This window comes from Rhincodon typus, chromosome 5 (assembly GCF_021869965.1).
Source record: "Rhincodon typus isolate 14 chromosome 5, sRhiTyp1.1, whole genome shotgun sequence".
In the NCBI taxonomy this organism is placed as follows: domain Eukaryota; kingdom Metazoa; phylum Chordata; class Chondrichthyes; order Orectolobiformes; family Rhincodontidae; genus Rhincodon; species Rhincodon typus.
Window position 1 is genome coordinate 20294981 of NC_063336.1, and position 16810 is coordinate 20311790.

Here is a 16810-nt window from a genome sequence, read left to right on the forward strand (position 1 = left end):
CGTCAGCTTTCCTGCTCCTATGATGCTGCTTGGCCTGCTGTGTTCATCCAGCTCTACACCTTGTTATCTCAGATTCTCCAGCATCTGCAGTTCCTACTATCTTTGATAATGCTGGATCTGATTCAATTCTGGATACATCGTGCTGGTATTTATGTTTAGTCAAATATGTGCTAGGTTTGCATTATTTTGAGCAAAAGACTACAAAGGAGGAAAATTCAGAATGCTTGGATTGTTTTTGCATAACCTATTGGTGGTCAGACTGGGAGACCTAGGTACAGATCAAATTGTAAAACAAAGGTGATGTTTTTGATGTTGAGAATTAGAATTAAAAGTAGGCATATTGTCACATGTCCTCACATGAGTGCAATGCAAAATTTGCAAAGTCGCCACTTACAGTGTCATCTTAGGTAGAAAGGTCTCCTCCCCTCCAGACCACAGCGGGGCCTCCCCTCCAGACTGTGCTGGGACCTCACGTCCAGACTGCACCGGGGCCTCGCCTCCAGTCTGCATCAAATGCAGTGTTACACTGCACAAAGGACGCAGCCCTGCTCCGGCCACAGCCACAGACGTCGACTCATTGACTTCCCGAGTCCAGGCTCTGAGCCTACGGAGGCCTCAATCTGGGTATTGCAACTGCTGTTGCTGACGACCCCCTGACACCACTCCAGCTTCCCCATGGCGTCAGATTATGAAAGAAATGGAAAGAGAAAGAAAAAGACAGTAAAGGAGAGAGACAGAGAGAGAGAAGGATATGGCCAGCCTAGAGCATATAAATTCAGGAGCTTTCACACTCCCTACCATGTTGGCGCCACCATCTTGGAAAGGTAAATAGCAGAAAATCTTGAATTTTTGTGGCTTTACCATTACTGAGGTATAAGGCCACAATGAATAAAGCAGATCCTCATATTGACAGGAATGAAATGCAGGGGTTTCTCAAGAGATGAGACCTAACTTCACAAAACATTTTTTTTGGTGTCCCCATTTCTCTTTAACATCTAGTCATTTCAGGTGCTGACCTATGTCTGCAGCTCTGTGACATTCAATTTGTGGATATTTGTTGTGATTTAAACATTGGGACCAGGATTTTCATTTGCAAGTCAGGTGCGCAAAGTCAGGACTACTTCTGGCTCCTCGAAGCAGACTTTTAAAAATGGCTGCCCGGACATCAGATTTTCGGTCTGTGAGGCCTGGCCATAAACAGCAGTAGTGGGAATGTTTCTGGGTGAGGAGGTGAGTTACGTAGCAGGTTTTGGGGTTCAGCACTATGAGCAGAAGTTAAAAAGAAAACCCATTCCTACAGGCTTCTCAGCCCCTCCGACACACTGCCCAGGTCCCATCCATGCTAACTCATGCCCTGCACTCAAACCCCTTATTCTCTCCTAGCCACCTTTATATCTCTTGTTTCCATCTTCCATAATTCTCCATACCCTCCATGTCAACCTACATTCCTGTACCACCTCAATGACCCTTTATTAATCATGTCAGTTTAGTGCCAACTCATGCCAAACCATGCTCCCCACCCTGTGCTGTTAGACTCAACATCCAAACTCACCTAGTATCCACCATAAGCAGACCTCAGGAGTCCTGCAGATATGAAATCTCTATTAGAAAAAAAAGATTTCATTCAGAAAAAAAAAAGTCACATTTGTGTTTCTTCAACCATATAAAGCCTTATCACCACAAAGATTTACAACAAAATTTCATTCAAGTGCCTTCCCCTATGAAAACAAGCTTTGGAATTCATAGTCCCATTCCAACGAATCTTTAACCACTTACAGCAGTCAAACTATGAAATGGTGATGAAGCTTCAGGCCTGGGTCTTACTGCTGACTTTAAATTTCTTCTCCTGCACAAATTTCAAGAATATTGGAACAGGGAACAGCTGACAGCAGTAGCTGCTAGGGAATGCACTGTTTTTGGAACTGCTGCTGACTGCGTCATCCAGATTGAAATTGAAATGGGATCCAGCCAAAAAGTAAACCTGAGGGAGAATATCAGTCATGCATAAACTAATTCCCAACTGTTTTATACATAAACAGGGATGTCAATTTCTAGTCTTGCACACAATTTTATGTAATATGTTTTGAATAATAAAAAGACCTTGCATTTATATTTACCTATATCTAATGATACTAATTAATAATCTATCCTTATTGTGCCCACATCCAATTGTGCTTCTGATATATTGCTGTTTTCATTGTATTTTCAGTAGTTTGATCTTGTTGACTTTGCAGAAATACCTCTGATTTAAACCGCTATGAGCACTAATTTTGAATTTATAGATCTGTTCATAAGTCGCGCTTGTCTAATATTCCCTGTGTGTTAAATAATGTCTTTAACATCTGCACAGTTTTGGGTTCACTCTTACAATTTATTGAGATTTCAAATGTTTGTATTTGGCATTCTTAATCTGTTTCCTAACCTCCCCTAGGTTGGGACGACGCTATATACTGTGGTTCACAAGCACAGCTCAGTTTGTATTTGGAGTTGCTGTTGCATTCACCAATGATTATTACAGCTTCATTGTTGTCCGTTTCCTTCTAGCCCTGGTATGTATTGAACTGCATATATTTCTGTTTCCTTTTACTAGGTATTAGGGCATCAGCTATTTTAGGTAAAGGTTTGATCCACACGTCTGATTCGGACAGTGTTAAATGTTTCAGTTGTAGATCCCATCAATGAGTTGGAGAAGCAATGGGAAGCCCATATTACTTCTCTGGGGAAGGGTCTGAGGTTCTGAGGAAGGGTCGCTGGACCCGAAACGTTAACTGTTTATTCCTTCGCAGATGCTGCCCGACCTGCTGAGCTTTTCCAGCAACTTTGTTTTTGTTCCTGATTTACAGCAACCGCAGTTCTCTTGGTTTTTACTTCTCTGGGACTTGCCAGTCTGAATTAGATATTTTCTCAGACACTTACTTGGCAAGCACCGAACCCTCCCCATGATTTTGCACAGCAGCAAAGTACAGTGGCTCAGTAGTCAGCATTGCTGCCTCATTGCTGCGCCAAGGGCACGGGTTCGATTCCAGCCTCGGGCCACTGTCTGTGTGGAGTTTGCACATTCTCCCCGTGTCTGCGTGGGTTTCCTCCCAGGTGTTCCGGTTTCATCCCACAGTCCAAAGATTTGCAGGCTAGGTGGATTGGCTATGCTAAATTACCCATAGTGTTTAGGATGTGTAGATAAGGTGGGTTATAGGGGAGTGGTTATGGGTGGGATGCTCTGAGGGTCACTGTGGATTTATTGGGCCGAAGGGCCTGTTTCCACACTGTAGGGATTCTATGATCTATTGAAATGCTGGAAATCTGAAATAAAAACAATACATGTTGGAGAAACTCAGCAGGACAGGCAGCATCTGTTGAGAGAGAGTGAGTTAATGTTTCATATCCAAATAGCTCTTCTCAGAACTTATAACCCTAGCTGTGGAAATCCTGCACTCCTGGAGCTTTGTGCTGCAGGGAGTTTGCCAAGGCTTGTCTTTGAATCCCTGGATTCATGGAATAGAGGGAGCAGGGAGGTTCAGGGACAGGGGCAGGGTGTGGCATTCAGCAGTTTCTCTTCCTCCACCCCCATCCTTGCCCATTGCTTTGTCCCTGGACTGTACATAGTATCTAGCATGAAGTGACCCCTTCCATCCTGATAGGGTTTATTGGTCAGTCTTTGGGATTGTGAATGAAGGAGATTTGGAGTCCACTAAAGGTGAAGATCAAGCATGGCCACAGAAAACATAGAATTTTCAGTAGGATGAAGTTGGCACATAGGGTGTAAGGGACATGGAATATTATAGAGTTTGAAGTGTGTAATTTAGCATTGGATGGGAAAAGGAAATTTAAATCTTTTGATTTGAATATAATGCCAAAGTTGTGTGCAATGTGACTCAACATCAGCAAGCAACTAAAACAGCAGAACTGTTAATGGCAAGGATGCAGAGTGTTTTTGTAGGGCCCGAAAACCATTCCCTTGATCTTCATGAAGTTCAATTTAGTTTTAGCTTCAGATCTTATGACAATCTACATTCTTGTATCCTTTACCTTTTTTTGTAGGCAGTAACCAAATTTTATGATACAGCTACATAAGTGCTGGAACCTCTGAGAATTTATCCAAGTGCAGTTCTTCAATTTGATTTGTTCCCTAGGCTGTCCTGAATTATCTTATTTCAGACAAGGATGCATAACGAATCTTGGGTTAGGAACCCAGGCGTCCATAGTCTGTTGAAGTAGCTGAATACAACGGAAATCTTTGTTTGATTAACGTTATTCTCCACTGTTCAATGTGTGTTCACACAAGACTGAGAGATGTCAAATGCTTGTGGTTTCTGCTATTGTAACTTTTAAAATTCAGGTTGATTGACACTTTTTTAGGGTCATGATGTATATAGTTTTCTTCAGCAATTTATGAATGAATTGTTTTAAAGCGTTTTCATACATGGACATTGTAAATGTAGACTAAAACGAAAGCACAATACTGTGGGTGCTAGAAATGCTAGAAAAACTCAGCAGATCTGGCAACATCCATGGAGAGAGAATCCGAGTTAACATTTATGGACCGCTGCCTCTTCTCCACTGGAAAAAAAAGGTTGCATTGATCTTCACCTGGAAGTGCTGAGTGGTTGACCTCTCCTTGAGATCCCAACATCATGCATGCCAGTCTTCAACCAATTCAATTTACTCCATGTCCAATAAAGAAATGACTGAAGGCACCGGATACTGCAAAGGCTATGGTCCCTGACAACATTCTAGCAATAGTACTGAAAACTGTTCCAGAACTAGCCACAATCCCAGTCAAGCTGTTCCAATACAGTTATAACATTGGCATCAACCCAACAGCATGGAAGATTGCCTAGGAATGTCCACAAAAAGGAGGACACACACAACCTGTCCAGTTACCATCCTATCAGTCTAATCTTGATCATGACCAAAGTGATGGGAGGTGTTACCAATTGTGCAGTCAAGCTGCACTTGCTTAGCAATAACCTATTCACTGATGCTCAGCTTAAATTCTGCCAGAGCCAATCAGCACCTGACCTTATTACAGCTGTGGTAAAAACGTGAACAGTAGTGCTGAACTTCGAAAGAGAATTGAGGACCACTGCCCTTGACATCCAGGCAGCATTTGAACTGGCTGTAGCATGAAGGTCTCGTTGTCAAATCTGAAGAAAAATATTCCATTATGAAGTTTTGGTGACATCGCTGAGAAATCCATGGGATCAGTTTCAATTGCAATTTCTGTTTCTGTGCAAGACATTGAAAAGTAGCAGTCTGTTGCCCATATTTGCCTCATGTTAAAATTGGAATATTAGAATACAAGATATACCTACCTTAGCACAGTCTAAACCTTTTTATTGTCAATACATTTTGCATGTTCATTTCAGTTTTTATTTGTGATAAAGTACTTATTCATTGCTGACTAAGGAACCTTGGTTAACTTGTTTCTAACATTAAACCAGATACAGTCTAAAATCTAGATAATGGCAAAATCATTGCGTTGGTTAAATTTAAAGTTTGTTATGATTAGTGGAGGAGTGAAACTAGAAAGAAATCAGTGCACTCCTCCAGCTGCAGTTGCAACAGCTAAGTGGCAAATAACGTTCATTCCACATAACTGCCAACCAGTGACTATCTCAAATAAGAGAGTATCCAATCATCTCCCTTTGTTCTTCATTCACATTATCATCACTGTCCCCACTGTTAACATTCTGGGGTTATCATTGCCCAGAAACTGAACTGGACTATATACTGTGGCTATAAGAGCAGGTCAGCGTCTTGGAATTCTGTGATGAGTAATTCATCTCTTCAACCCTAAAGTTTGCTCACAGTTTACAAGGCATATATTAAGATTATAATGGGATACTTTCCACTTGCCTTCATGAGTGCAGCTCTAGCAACAATTTTTAACTTGACACCATCCAGGAGAAAAGAGCCCACTTGATGGGCACCCCCATCAAATACCGTCAACATCCTTTTGTACACTAGAAGGTACACCAGAACAGAGTCCATATCCACATTTTTTAGTGAGAGCTTAATTTCAGTCAACCACATTTCCACAAAACTCATACCACACTGACTACAAACTCCCCATTTGCATATAACCAATTTACACCCAATTAACAATTAAATATATCCATCATCTGTTACCTCATTCCATTATATCTTGGGCATCTTTCAGACTTCTAGTTGATAACAAGTTTCCCCTTTTTATATTTAAATATATATATAAATGAATAAAGAAAACAAAGAAGACAATATATTCTAGTTCTTTTTCTTTCCACAGGAAAATTGCATCATCCTTTTCCCAGTATATCTAACAGTTCTTTGAATAAAACAACCCAATGCAGTTTCAAGGTTTCTCCATTCTCTAACATCTCTTTAAAACTGCAATATCGATTGTCAGTTTTTTTTTCCATTCACACATTTTGTTGAGTGTATGTTATCCCACAGTGATTTATCACATAGTGACTTGGAACTATATCTCAGTTCCTTCATTGTCACTGGGTCAAGATCCTGACACTCCCTCAATCACCAGCATTGTGGGTGTACCTATGCCATGTGGACAACAGCAGATCAAAAAGACACCTCAACCCCATCTTATTATGGATGGGCGATAAATGTCTAGCCAATGATGTCCATGTCCCATGACCAAATACATAAGGAAAATATAGGGGAAAATAAAATGTACAACAGACGGGTTCTCATGCAACCTGTTCCCATCCAATAAGTTAGATTAAAGTTGCCCACTTTGTGTAAAATGCCTTTGCAACCACAGAACCTCTTCATTGCTAATTTTGGCTATATTTGCCTTTCATATCATAATACAGCAAACTAGGTTAATAAGCTACACTTTCAAGAGCTGAACATGGTGATGTATTTATTGGCATTAGTTTTAAAGAAGAATGAAAGAACTTGTTGAATTATGTGTAATTCTTACTTTTCTTTGCGTTTTAAACAGGTTTCTAGTGGCTACCTTGTGGTTGTTTTTGTCTATGTGACAGAATATACTGGATTGAAGGCCCGCAGTTGGGCATCTATGCATGTCCATGCTTACTTTGCTGTTGGCATCATGGTAGTTGCCTTGGTTGGATTCCTGGTTCGAGCCTGGCGATTCTACCAACTCGTTTTATCGCTTGTGACAATACCGTTTATATTTTGCTGCTGGCTATTGCCGGAGACACCCTGGTGGCTTCTGGCTAAAGGACAGTTTGAAGAAGTCCAGAAACTGATTGACGCAATTGCTCGATGGAACAAAGTAAAGATCCCTTGTCATGTCTCTGTAATGCAGATGAATAGTCCGGAGGATTCAACAGACAAAGAAATTGCAGTAAAGAAGAGTGAGGTCAAAGAAGACAAAACCAGTATCCTAGATCTTTTCCGTACATGGAATTTGGCTAAGAGGACCATCACAATTTGGCTTGTGTGGTTCACTGGGAGTCTGGGCTATTATGTTAGCTCTTTGGGTTCTGTCAATCTGGGTGGAAATGAATATCTGAATCTTTTTCTGGCAGGTAAGAAAATGTTTGCATACACCTTGCTAATTGAGTACTAAATATGGAAGGCATGCAGTTCATATTTTAGCAGATTTTATCATTTAAAACTTTCTGGTTATCTAGATCTGCAAAACCATAAAAGAAAGCAATGCTTGTTATCAGGTTGTTGTCAATGTTAAATAACGAAAGAGAAACATGACTTAAGCAGATTTTCCCAAACTGTGAGTCACAAACCCCAGTGGGTAACAAGCTAAAACTTTGGAGTCATAAGTTAGAGCTTCAACCGTGTACTAAAAGCAATGTGGTCCATTTAAATCAGAGTTATTTTTAAGAGGCTGTAGACTGGGCAACCAAACCATGAGGCCTGTATGTTGTGCTGAGAGTGTTTGTGGAGAAATAGGTGGTGCTTTAACTTAAGAACTCTGTGAAGTAAAAGCCCCTGCCTCCCCCCGTTGCCGAAGGGCCCTCCCTACTCTTACATTTCTCACCTCACCCTGACTCAACCACACACCTCTGCTCCAACCCAAATTTCCCACACAACCCCTTCTTGTTCTACAGGTTGAGGTTTGGGCTATGGTTATTGTTGAGCCTCATAGGGCCAGAACAGGACAAAGTTTGGGAAGTACTGATTTAATGTGTAATGTTTTTACTATCTGACCATTCTTCATGTAGCACAGAACTCTTACAACTCCTGAATACCGGATTGTATGCAGCACTGAAGAATCAAAGCATTGTTAATGGCCAGTATATTCCAGTTTAACTTGTTAATACTCATCTCAAAGTTAAGTAGTGGTAAGTATTGTGGACAGAATAGCTGAAAGATTGTAGAATGTGTTTTCCAAGAGCTCAGAGTCCTGTGGACTTATTTTAATAAGGGATCTCTAAAGTTTTGGAGTAGATCTGTAGCTCAGGTTGTGGGTGTTGAGGTTGGTTGGCTCGCCGAGCTGGTTTGTTGTTTCGCAGACGTTTTGTTACCACGCTTGGTAACATCCTCAGTGCAGCCTCTGATGAAGCGTCGGTTTGTTTTCCCACCTGGTTTTTAAACTCTGGGGTCCATTGAGATGGATTGCCTCACTTCCAGTTTTCCTTCATCATGGGGGACAGGCTGGGCAGAGACAAGCACGAGAATTCCTGGAAGCATGGCAGTCCACGAAGCATGCTATTAATAAACACATTGGACTCGACCCCATATACATTCCACTACGAAGGAAAACCGGAAGTGAGGCAATCCATCTCAACGGACCCCAGAGTTTAAAAACCAGGTGGGAAAACACACCGACGCTTCATCGGAGGCTGCACTGAGGATGTTACCAAGTATGGTAACGAAACGTCTGCAAAACAACGAACCAGCTCGGTGAGCCAACCAACCTTAATAAGGGATTGATGGGAAGCAGCACACTGTCTAAATAGTGCAAAAATATTCAGTGAAATCAATTCATAAATAGGCATAAAAACCAAATTAACTGCGGATGCTGTAAATCAGGAACAAAAACAAAGTTGCTGGAAAAGCTCAGCAGGTCTGGCAGCATCTGTGAAGGTAAAAACAGAGTTAACGTTTTGGGTTCGGTGACCCTTTCTCAGAACATAAATAGGCATGTTTGATGAGGCAAAACATTACAGTTTCACAACGAGGCACACCTGCAGTATTCAAACAGAATGGGACATCGAGAGAGTGTAAACACGTACCCAGAATCATAAAATAAGGTGAAAGAGAGTGTGTGTATATGAGAAAGAGAGAGAGAGAGAGAGAGAGCTGATCCTAGAGGCTCAGAACAGCATGAGATGGAGTGTGAGAGTGTGGACCTAAGCCTTAAAGCAACATAAGTGAGCACTTGGAACAGGATCATGAAACAGCACAAAAGGGATTGCAAGAACATGGCTCAGACAGCAGACCAATCACAAACTGAGAAAGATCAAAGGAATGTATCACAGTAAAACAGGTAAATGATTGGTTCCAAAGCAGAAATTGCTAGAGAAATTCAGCAGATCTGGCAGCATTTGTGGAGAGAAAACAAAGTTAATGTTTTGAGTTTAGTGACCCATCTTCAGTATAGATTGGTTGGTGTGTATTTTTCTCACTTATATTTTAGAAAATATGTAATTTATAAATTAGTGCATAATAAAGGAAGCAGAGGAGTAGGGGATAATATTGTCAGAGGAATAAATATGCCAAGAGTGAGAGTTAGGAAGGCTGCATTGTCTGCCTAATACCAGAGTGTGGGACATCTGATCTGGGCTGGATGGGAACTGGCAGTGGAAGGGAAAGAACTGGCAGTCACTGTCCATGTAGGCACCAATTATAAAGGAAGGGCCTTGAAGATAATTTGCTTCAGGAGCATGAGCAGCTGGTGACAAAATTAAAGCAAAACCTCAAAGGTTTAGTGCCTAAACCACAAGAAAATTGGCAGAAGGTAAACAAAATTAAAGATTTAAATTTCAAAGATTGGTGTTGGAGAAATGGGTTACAATGCATGAAGCACTGGCGCCAGAGTGGGGAAAAGAAGCTTTACCATTGGGATGGTTTTCACCTAACGTATGTTGGGACCAGTGTTCTGGCACATTTAATTACCAGGGTGGTAGAAAGGACTATAAAGGATTGAGTGAGGGAAGGTGTGGTAAATTAAAGAGATAGGACAATGCAAGGAAGGAAAGTAGCAATAAGGGAAATAATAAACGCAATGCATTGGGAAGGAGTGGAGCGTAAAGACCTAACAGTGTGCTAGCTGGTAAGGCTAGAAGTAGTGAAAATAATAAAAAGACAATTCATTCGAACAAGGAACAAGAATAGCCAATCAGTCTTTCGAGTGTGCTCCAGCATTCAATAAGATCATGGCTGATCTGGTTTTTAAATTGAACTGTACGTTCCTGCTTATCCTTGATAATCTTTCGTCCCTTTGGTAATTAAAAATCTTTTTACTTCTGCCTTAAACATATTTAACGATTCTGTATCCACTGTCTTTTTAGGAAGGGATTTTCGAAAACTCAACGCTCTGAGAGAAATTGTTTTCCTTATCTCTGTTTTAAACGGGTGACCCCTTATTTTTAAACTTTGATCCCTAGCTCTAGATTATTCCACATTAGGAAACATCCTTTCCACATCCACTCAGTCAGGTTCCCTCGGGATCTTAAATGTTTCAATTAAGTCACCTCTGACTGTTCTAAACTCCAGAGGATACAGGTCTAGCCTGTCTAGCCTTTCCTTATAAGGCATTCCAGATATTAGTGTAATAGACTTTCGCTGAACTGCTTTACGCATTAAGATCCTTCCATAACTCTGGTAACCAGTACTGCACACAGTACTCCAGATGTGGTCTCACCAATGCCCTGTTTATGTGAAGCATAACCTCCCTACACTTTCATTTCTTTCCCCCCACAATAAAATGCAACATTCTAAACAACAAACACAAAGACATCTGTAGATGCTGCCAGACTTGCTAAGTTTCTTCAGAATTCTGTTTTTATTTCAGATTTGCAGCATCTGCAGTATTTTGATAGCATTCTATTAGTTTCCCTGATTGCTTGCTGTACCTGCACACTCACTTTCTATGATTTATGCCCTAGAACATCTCGATCATTTTGCATCTCAGAACTCTGGAACTTCTCACCATTTAGATAATAGACGTTTTTATTCTTTCTGTCAAAATGGACAATTTCACACTTAGCCATATTATACTCCATTTGCCAGATCTTTTCCCATTTGCTTCACCTTTCTGTATCTCTTCATAGGCTCCTTCTGCCCTGTTCACAACTTACTTTCCTACCTATCTTTGAGTCATCAGCAAACTTTGCTACCAGAACTTTTCTTCCTTCTTCCTAATCATGATACAAAATGTAAAGAGTTGAGCCTGCAGCACCGACTGCTGTGGCACACAACACATGACATCCTGCCAGCCTGGAAAAGACCCATTTATCCCTGCTCTGTGAATCCTGTTAACCAGACAGTGTTCTATCCATTCCAAATCGTTACCTTCCGCACCGTGAGTTCTTATTTTCCAAAACAGCCTTCGATGTAGCACCTTATCCAATGCCTTCTGGAAATCTAGTACAATACCTCTACTGGTTCTGATTTATCCACAGCACTGGTTACTTCTTCAAAGAACTCCAATAGATTAATTAAACACTATTTCCCTTTGACAAAACCACATTGGCTGTGTTTGATTATCTTGAACTCATCCAAGTGCCTTGTTATAAACCTTTATTAATAGCTTTTAATATTTTCCCTATGACAGATCACCTCTGCCAAATTTCCTCTCAGTGTCCTTTGCTCCAAACAGCATAACATTAATTTTTCCAACCTAGCCTTGTATCATTCCCATTCCTGGATCTTAACCCTAACCCTGCCATCCTGAAAAAGACCCATTTATTCCTACTCTGCATCTTGTTAGCCCAGCCAGTCTTCTACTGCAACACAAAATGTCCTGCACCTGAATGGATGTATCATTCATAACAAAATGTATTGTCAGTTTAAATGGAAATAAATAAATATGGTCAGATAGTAATTGCAGGGATACAGTTGAAAGGTGACACATATTGAATATTGAAGGGTGTATGACATTTTGGAAGGACAGGCAACAATGAAACATGGTTGGTAGCTCTGTTAATTAAGGATGACATTAGTACAATGGAGAGCAATGATCTTATTTTTAAGATCAGGATGTAGCATGCATTTGCATAAACTTAAGAAATCAGGAAGTTGGAAAGTGATTGTAGTAGCTGACCAACACCCCTAATAATAACTATACTGTGGGATGAGGTACACAATAATGGTGGTTTGTGAGAGAGAGGTACAACAATAATCATGACTGATTTTAACTATATGTAGATTGAACAAATTAGATTAGAAAAAAGTAGCTGAAAGATTAGCTCATTGACTGTTTTTGGTCCTGTATCTTAAAGCAGCACATTCCAGAGCCAACCAGAGAGCTGATTATTCTAGATCTGGTAATGTGCAACAAGACAGGATTGATTAATGACCTGATTAATTAATAAAGGTGCCCCTAGGTACCAGTGATCATAACATGATTTGAATTTTTCATTCAGTTTGAGAGAGAGGGAGATCTGGGACTCGGGCTACTTTTGAAAAAAATTAAATTAGGCCAATTAGGATAATATGAAGACAGAACTGGCTAAAATAAACTGGAAAACACTGAACAAAGATATATCCCAGTGAGTAAGAAAGACTATAGGGAAGAATGCACCATCTGTGACTAGCGAATGAAGTTAAAGAAATTGTGCAGTCCCATGAAGAGCAGTGGCAGGTGAGTAGATTAAACAGAAGATGAAAACAGCAAAGGGTGACTAATAGAATAATAAGGCAGAAATTAGAGTATATGAGGAAGCTAGGTAGAAATATTTTTAAGAAGTGGTAAGAGTTTATTCAGGTTTATAATAAGGAAAAGGATAAGTAAAGTGAGTGTTAGTACTCTAGAAAGATTTGGGAAATTAAAATGGAAAATAAGGAAATGGTGGGTGAATTAAACAGATATTTTGAACCTTTCTTCACTGTGGATGATGCAACTAATATCCCAGAAATAATTGTAAAGTGAAAGAGAGGGAGGAACTTCAAGCACTGACAATCATCAGGGAAAAAGCACTGAGAAAATTATTCAAACAAAAATCTGACAGGGTTCTGATGAACTTTATCCTCAGATCTTAAAAGAAATGACTGTTAAGATAGAGAAGCATTAGTATGAAAATACAGCCGATGATTAGGATGGCAAATTGAATATTGTTTATCACAATGGGAATGGAATATAAAAGTAAGGATGCATGCTACAGTTTATTATGCATGACATCGGTGAGACCACTTGATATATTGTGTACAATTTTGGGCTCCTTATTTAAAAACAGACATAATTGCATGAAAAGCAGTTCGCTCAGTCGATTCCTAGGATTAGGGGTTATCTTATATGTAAAGGTTGTGTGTGTAACTGTTGGAATTTAGAAGAATGAAAGGTGATCTTACTGAAACATAAAAGATCCTGAGGAAGCAGGACAGGGTGGATGCTGAAAGGATGTTTCCCCTTGTGGAATAAAGTAGAACTAGGAACATTGTTTAAAAATATGGGGGAACTCCTATTTAAGATGAGAATTTATTTTAGTGGGATGTGCATCTGTATGGCTCTCTGTTTGTCACATAGTGCAGGTTTAGATAATTGAATATTGTTAAAGCAGACAGTCAAAGGGCATTGGGCGTGGGCAAGAAAATGGAATCAATGACACAATAAGATCAACCATGATCTTGTCAAATGGTAATAGAGAATCGAAGGGCTGAATGGCCTACTCCTAATTCCTATATTTGTATTTCACCTGTTTGCAGTTGATGTGCACTGTAGAATAGGATTTTACATTGTACTTTAGTCATCTTATCTACTTGGAGATGAACATTAAATTTACATTTAATAAATGATTAATTTATATGCTGGTCAGAGCCAATATTCTTTGTAATATAATTGTAATATAATTTCCTTTCATGTCATTTATTTAGTTTTAAGTTACTTGACGTAAACCTCAAAGTTGAAATAAACCACAGCAGTTTTAATTCAAGATTTTATTCTCGAAAGAGGGCATCAAATTTGACTTGGAAGAGATCATCATTCATATCTTATAGGGAATTGCTATCTCTTAGTGATATTGTTATTTAACTTTGATCAGTGGCTGAGTTTTAGCAGCTGTTGGCCTGATTCATGAATGGAGCACTCTGCCACAATAAAGAAAGTAATTTTGAAGAACAAAGAAGGGGAAGACCCAACAGCAATTACACACCTATTGCTTAATCAAAGAATAGCATTGAAAGGGTCATCTCATTTCCTCTGCAACACAAGAAATTTTGCTGAAGTAAAATAGATCTGAAATCACAAAATTACAAAATGGAAGTACCATGTTAAGTGGCATTTGTGATACAGTTCATGGTAACTCATTGGAACTGCAAAACCATGAAGCATGAAATAACATTTCTTGTTCCCAAGTGAACTTCTAGTACATTATGTGGTACCTTTTTAAAAGGCATCAAGCAGAGGATAAATGTATCCTTAAAAGCAACAGCTGCTATATTCCACCTGGTCATTGACTGTAGAATGACATTGGCAGAGGCTCTGCACTTTTTCTGTCTTTTCAGTCAGGGACAGCATGTGGTAAGGATAGTTAATCAAGAGGAAGGAGTGACCAGCTAACCACTGAGCCACCGTGCCACTCCAAATGATAAATGATTGAATGCTCTAAGTTAAGCTTGTAATGCTTGAATTCTTAACTGGGAATGCATCACCTAATTAAGGAATTTTTTCAGGTAAAAAAATAGGTCAGAGTAATGATCTGAAGTTTCAGAACTCAATATTGAGTCCAGGAGGCTGTAAAGTGCCTCATTACAAGATGAGATGATGCTACTCAAGCCAACGCTGAACTTCATTAGTAGATTAGAGTGGTCAGAGTAGGAAGGAGTTAAGAATTAAAATGAAAAGCAACAAAAAGCTCAGTGCTGGGCTTGTAGACTAAATGGAAATGTCTCAGAAAGTGGTCATCTAAACTAAGTTTGGTCTGTTCGATATGTAATGGAGACTGTATCCTGTAAATTGAAGGAAGTAAATCCTGGTCGCGTGAGTTAAGCCCACATCCCCTGAATTAACATTTCAAAAAAGAAGTACATGTAGGTCACCTGGTATTCGGTGTCCTGGGTGGTGGGAAATGACGAAATATAAATGCAGCTATTACACTTCCTAACCTGACACACAAAGGGTCTTACAGTAGAAATAATCCCTTTTGAATGCCCACCAGACCCCAAAACAATGCTATTTTTTGATTAAGCAATAGGTGTGTAATTGCTGTTGGGTCTTCCCCTTCTTCGTTCCTCAAAATTACTTTCTTTAATGTGGCAGGGTGCTCCATTCATGAATCAGGCGAACAGCTGCTAAAACTCAGCCACTGATCAAAGTTAAATAATAATATCACTAAGAGATAGCAATTTCCCTATAAGATATGAATGATGATCTCTTCTACCAAGTCAAATTTGATGCCCTCCTTCAAGATTAAAATCTTGAATTAAAACTGCTGTGGTTTATTTCAACTTTGTGGTTTACATCGAGTAACTTAAAACTAAATAAATGACATAAAAGGAAATTATATTACAATTATATTACAAAGAATATTGGCTCTGACCAGCATATAAATTAATCATTTATTAAATGTAAATTTAATGTTCATCTCCAAGCAGATAAGGTGACTAAAGTACAACATAAAATCCTATTCTACAGTGCACATCAACTGCAAACAGGTGAAGTACAAATATAGGAATTAGGAGTAGGCCATTCAGCCCTTTGATTCTATATTACCATTTGATAAGATCATGGTTGATCTTCTTGTGGCATTGATTCCATTTTCTCGCTCACCCTCAATGCCCTTTGACTCCCTCATTACTTAAGAAATTTTCCAGGTCTGTTTTAACAATATTCAATTATCTAAACCTGCACTATGTGACAAACAGAGAGCCATATAGGTGCACATCCCTCTAAATGAAATTCTCATCTTAAATAGGAGTACTCCCATATTTTTGAACAATGTTCCTAGTTCTACTTTATTCCACAAGGGGAAACATCCTTTCAGCATCCACCCTGTCCTGCCTCCTCAGGATCTTTTATGTTTCAGTAAGATCACCTTTCATTCTTCTAAACTCCAATAGTTACACACACAACCTTTACATAAGAGATAACCCCTAATCCTAGGAATCAATTGAGTGAACTGCTTTTCATGCCAAGAAATCAGGAGGGCAATAAAGGGACATGAGATAGCTTTGGCAAATGGGGTTAAGGAGAATCCAAAGGGATTCTACAAATACATTAAGGACAAAAGGGTAACAAGGGAGAGAATAGGGACCCTTAAAGATCAACAAGGCAGCCTATGTCTGGAACCACAGGAGATGGTGGAGATAATAAACAAGTATTTTACTTCAGTGTTTACTGTGGAGAAGGATATGGAAGATAGAGAATTTGGAGAAATAAATAGCGATATCTTGAAAAATGTCCATATTGCAGAGGTGGGGGTGCTGGATGTTTTAAAATGCATGAAGGTGGATAAATCTCCAGGACCTGATCAGGTGTACCCTAGAACTCTGTGGGAAGCTAGTGAAGATATTGCTGGGCCCCTTGCAGAGATATTCATATCACCCATAGCCACAGGTGAGGTGCCAGAATACTGGAGGTTGACAGACATGGTGCCACTATTTAAGATTGGTGGTAAGGAAAAGCCAGGTCCTGACTTCAGTGGTGGATAAGTTGTTGGACGGAATCCTGAAGGAAGGGATTTACATGTACTTGCAAAGGCAAGGACTGATTCGGGATAGTCAA

At 39.7% G+C, this 16810-nt stretch overlaps 1 protein-coding gene across 1 annotated transcript in view; it reads left to right on the plus strand.

Annotated features, from left to right (window-relative positions):
- Window positions 1-16810, plus strand: part of slc22a16 (solute carrier family 22 member 16) — a 40241-nt gene that overhangs the window by 2506 nt on the left and 20925 nt on the right. The window contains exons 3-4 of the mRNA XM_048596809.1: window positions 2432-2549; window positions 6941-7493. Coding sequence (XP_048452766.1) covers window positions 2432-2549; window positions 6941-7493 — 671 coding nt within the window. The remainder of the gene's footprint in view (window positions 1-2431; window positions 2550-6940; window positions 7494-16810) is intronic.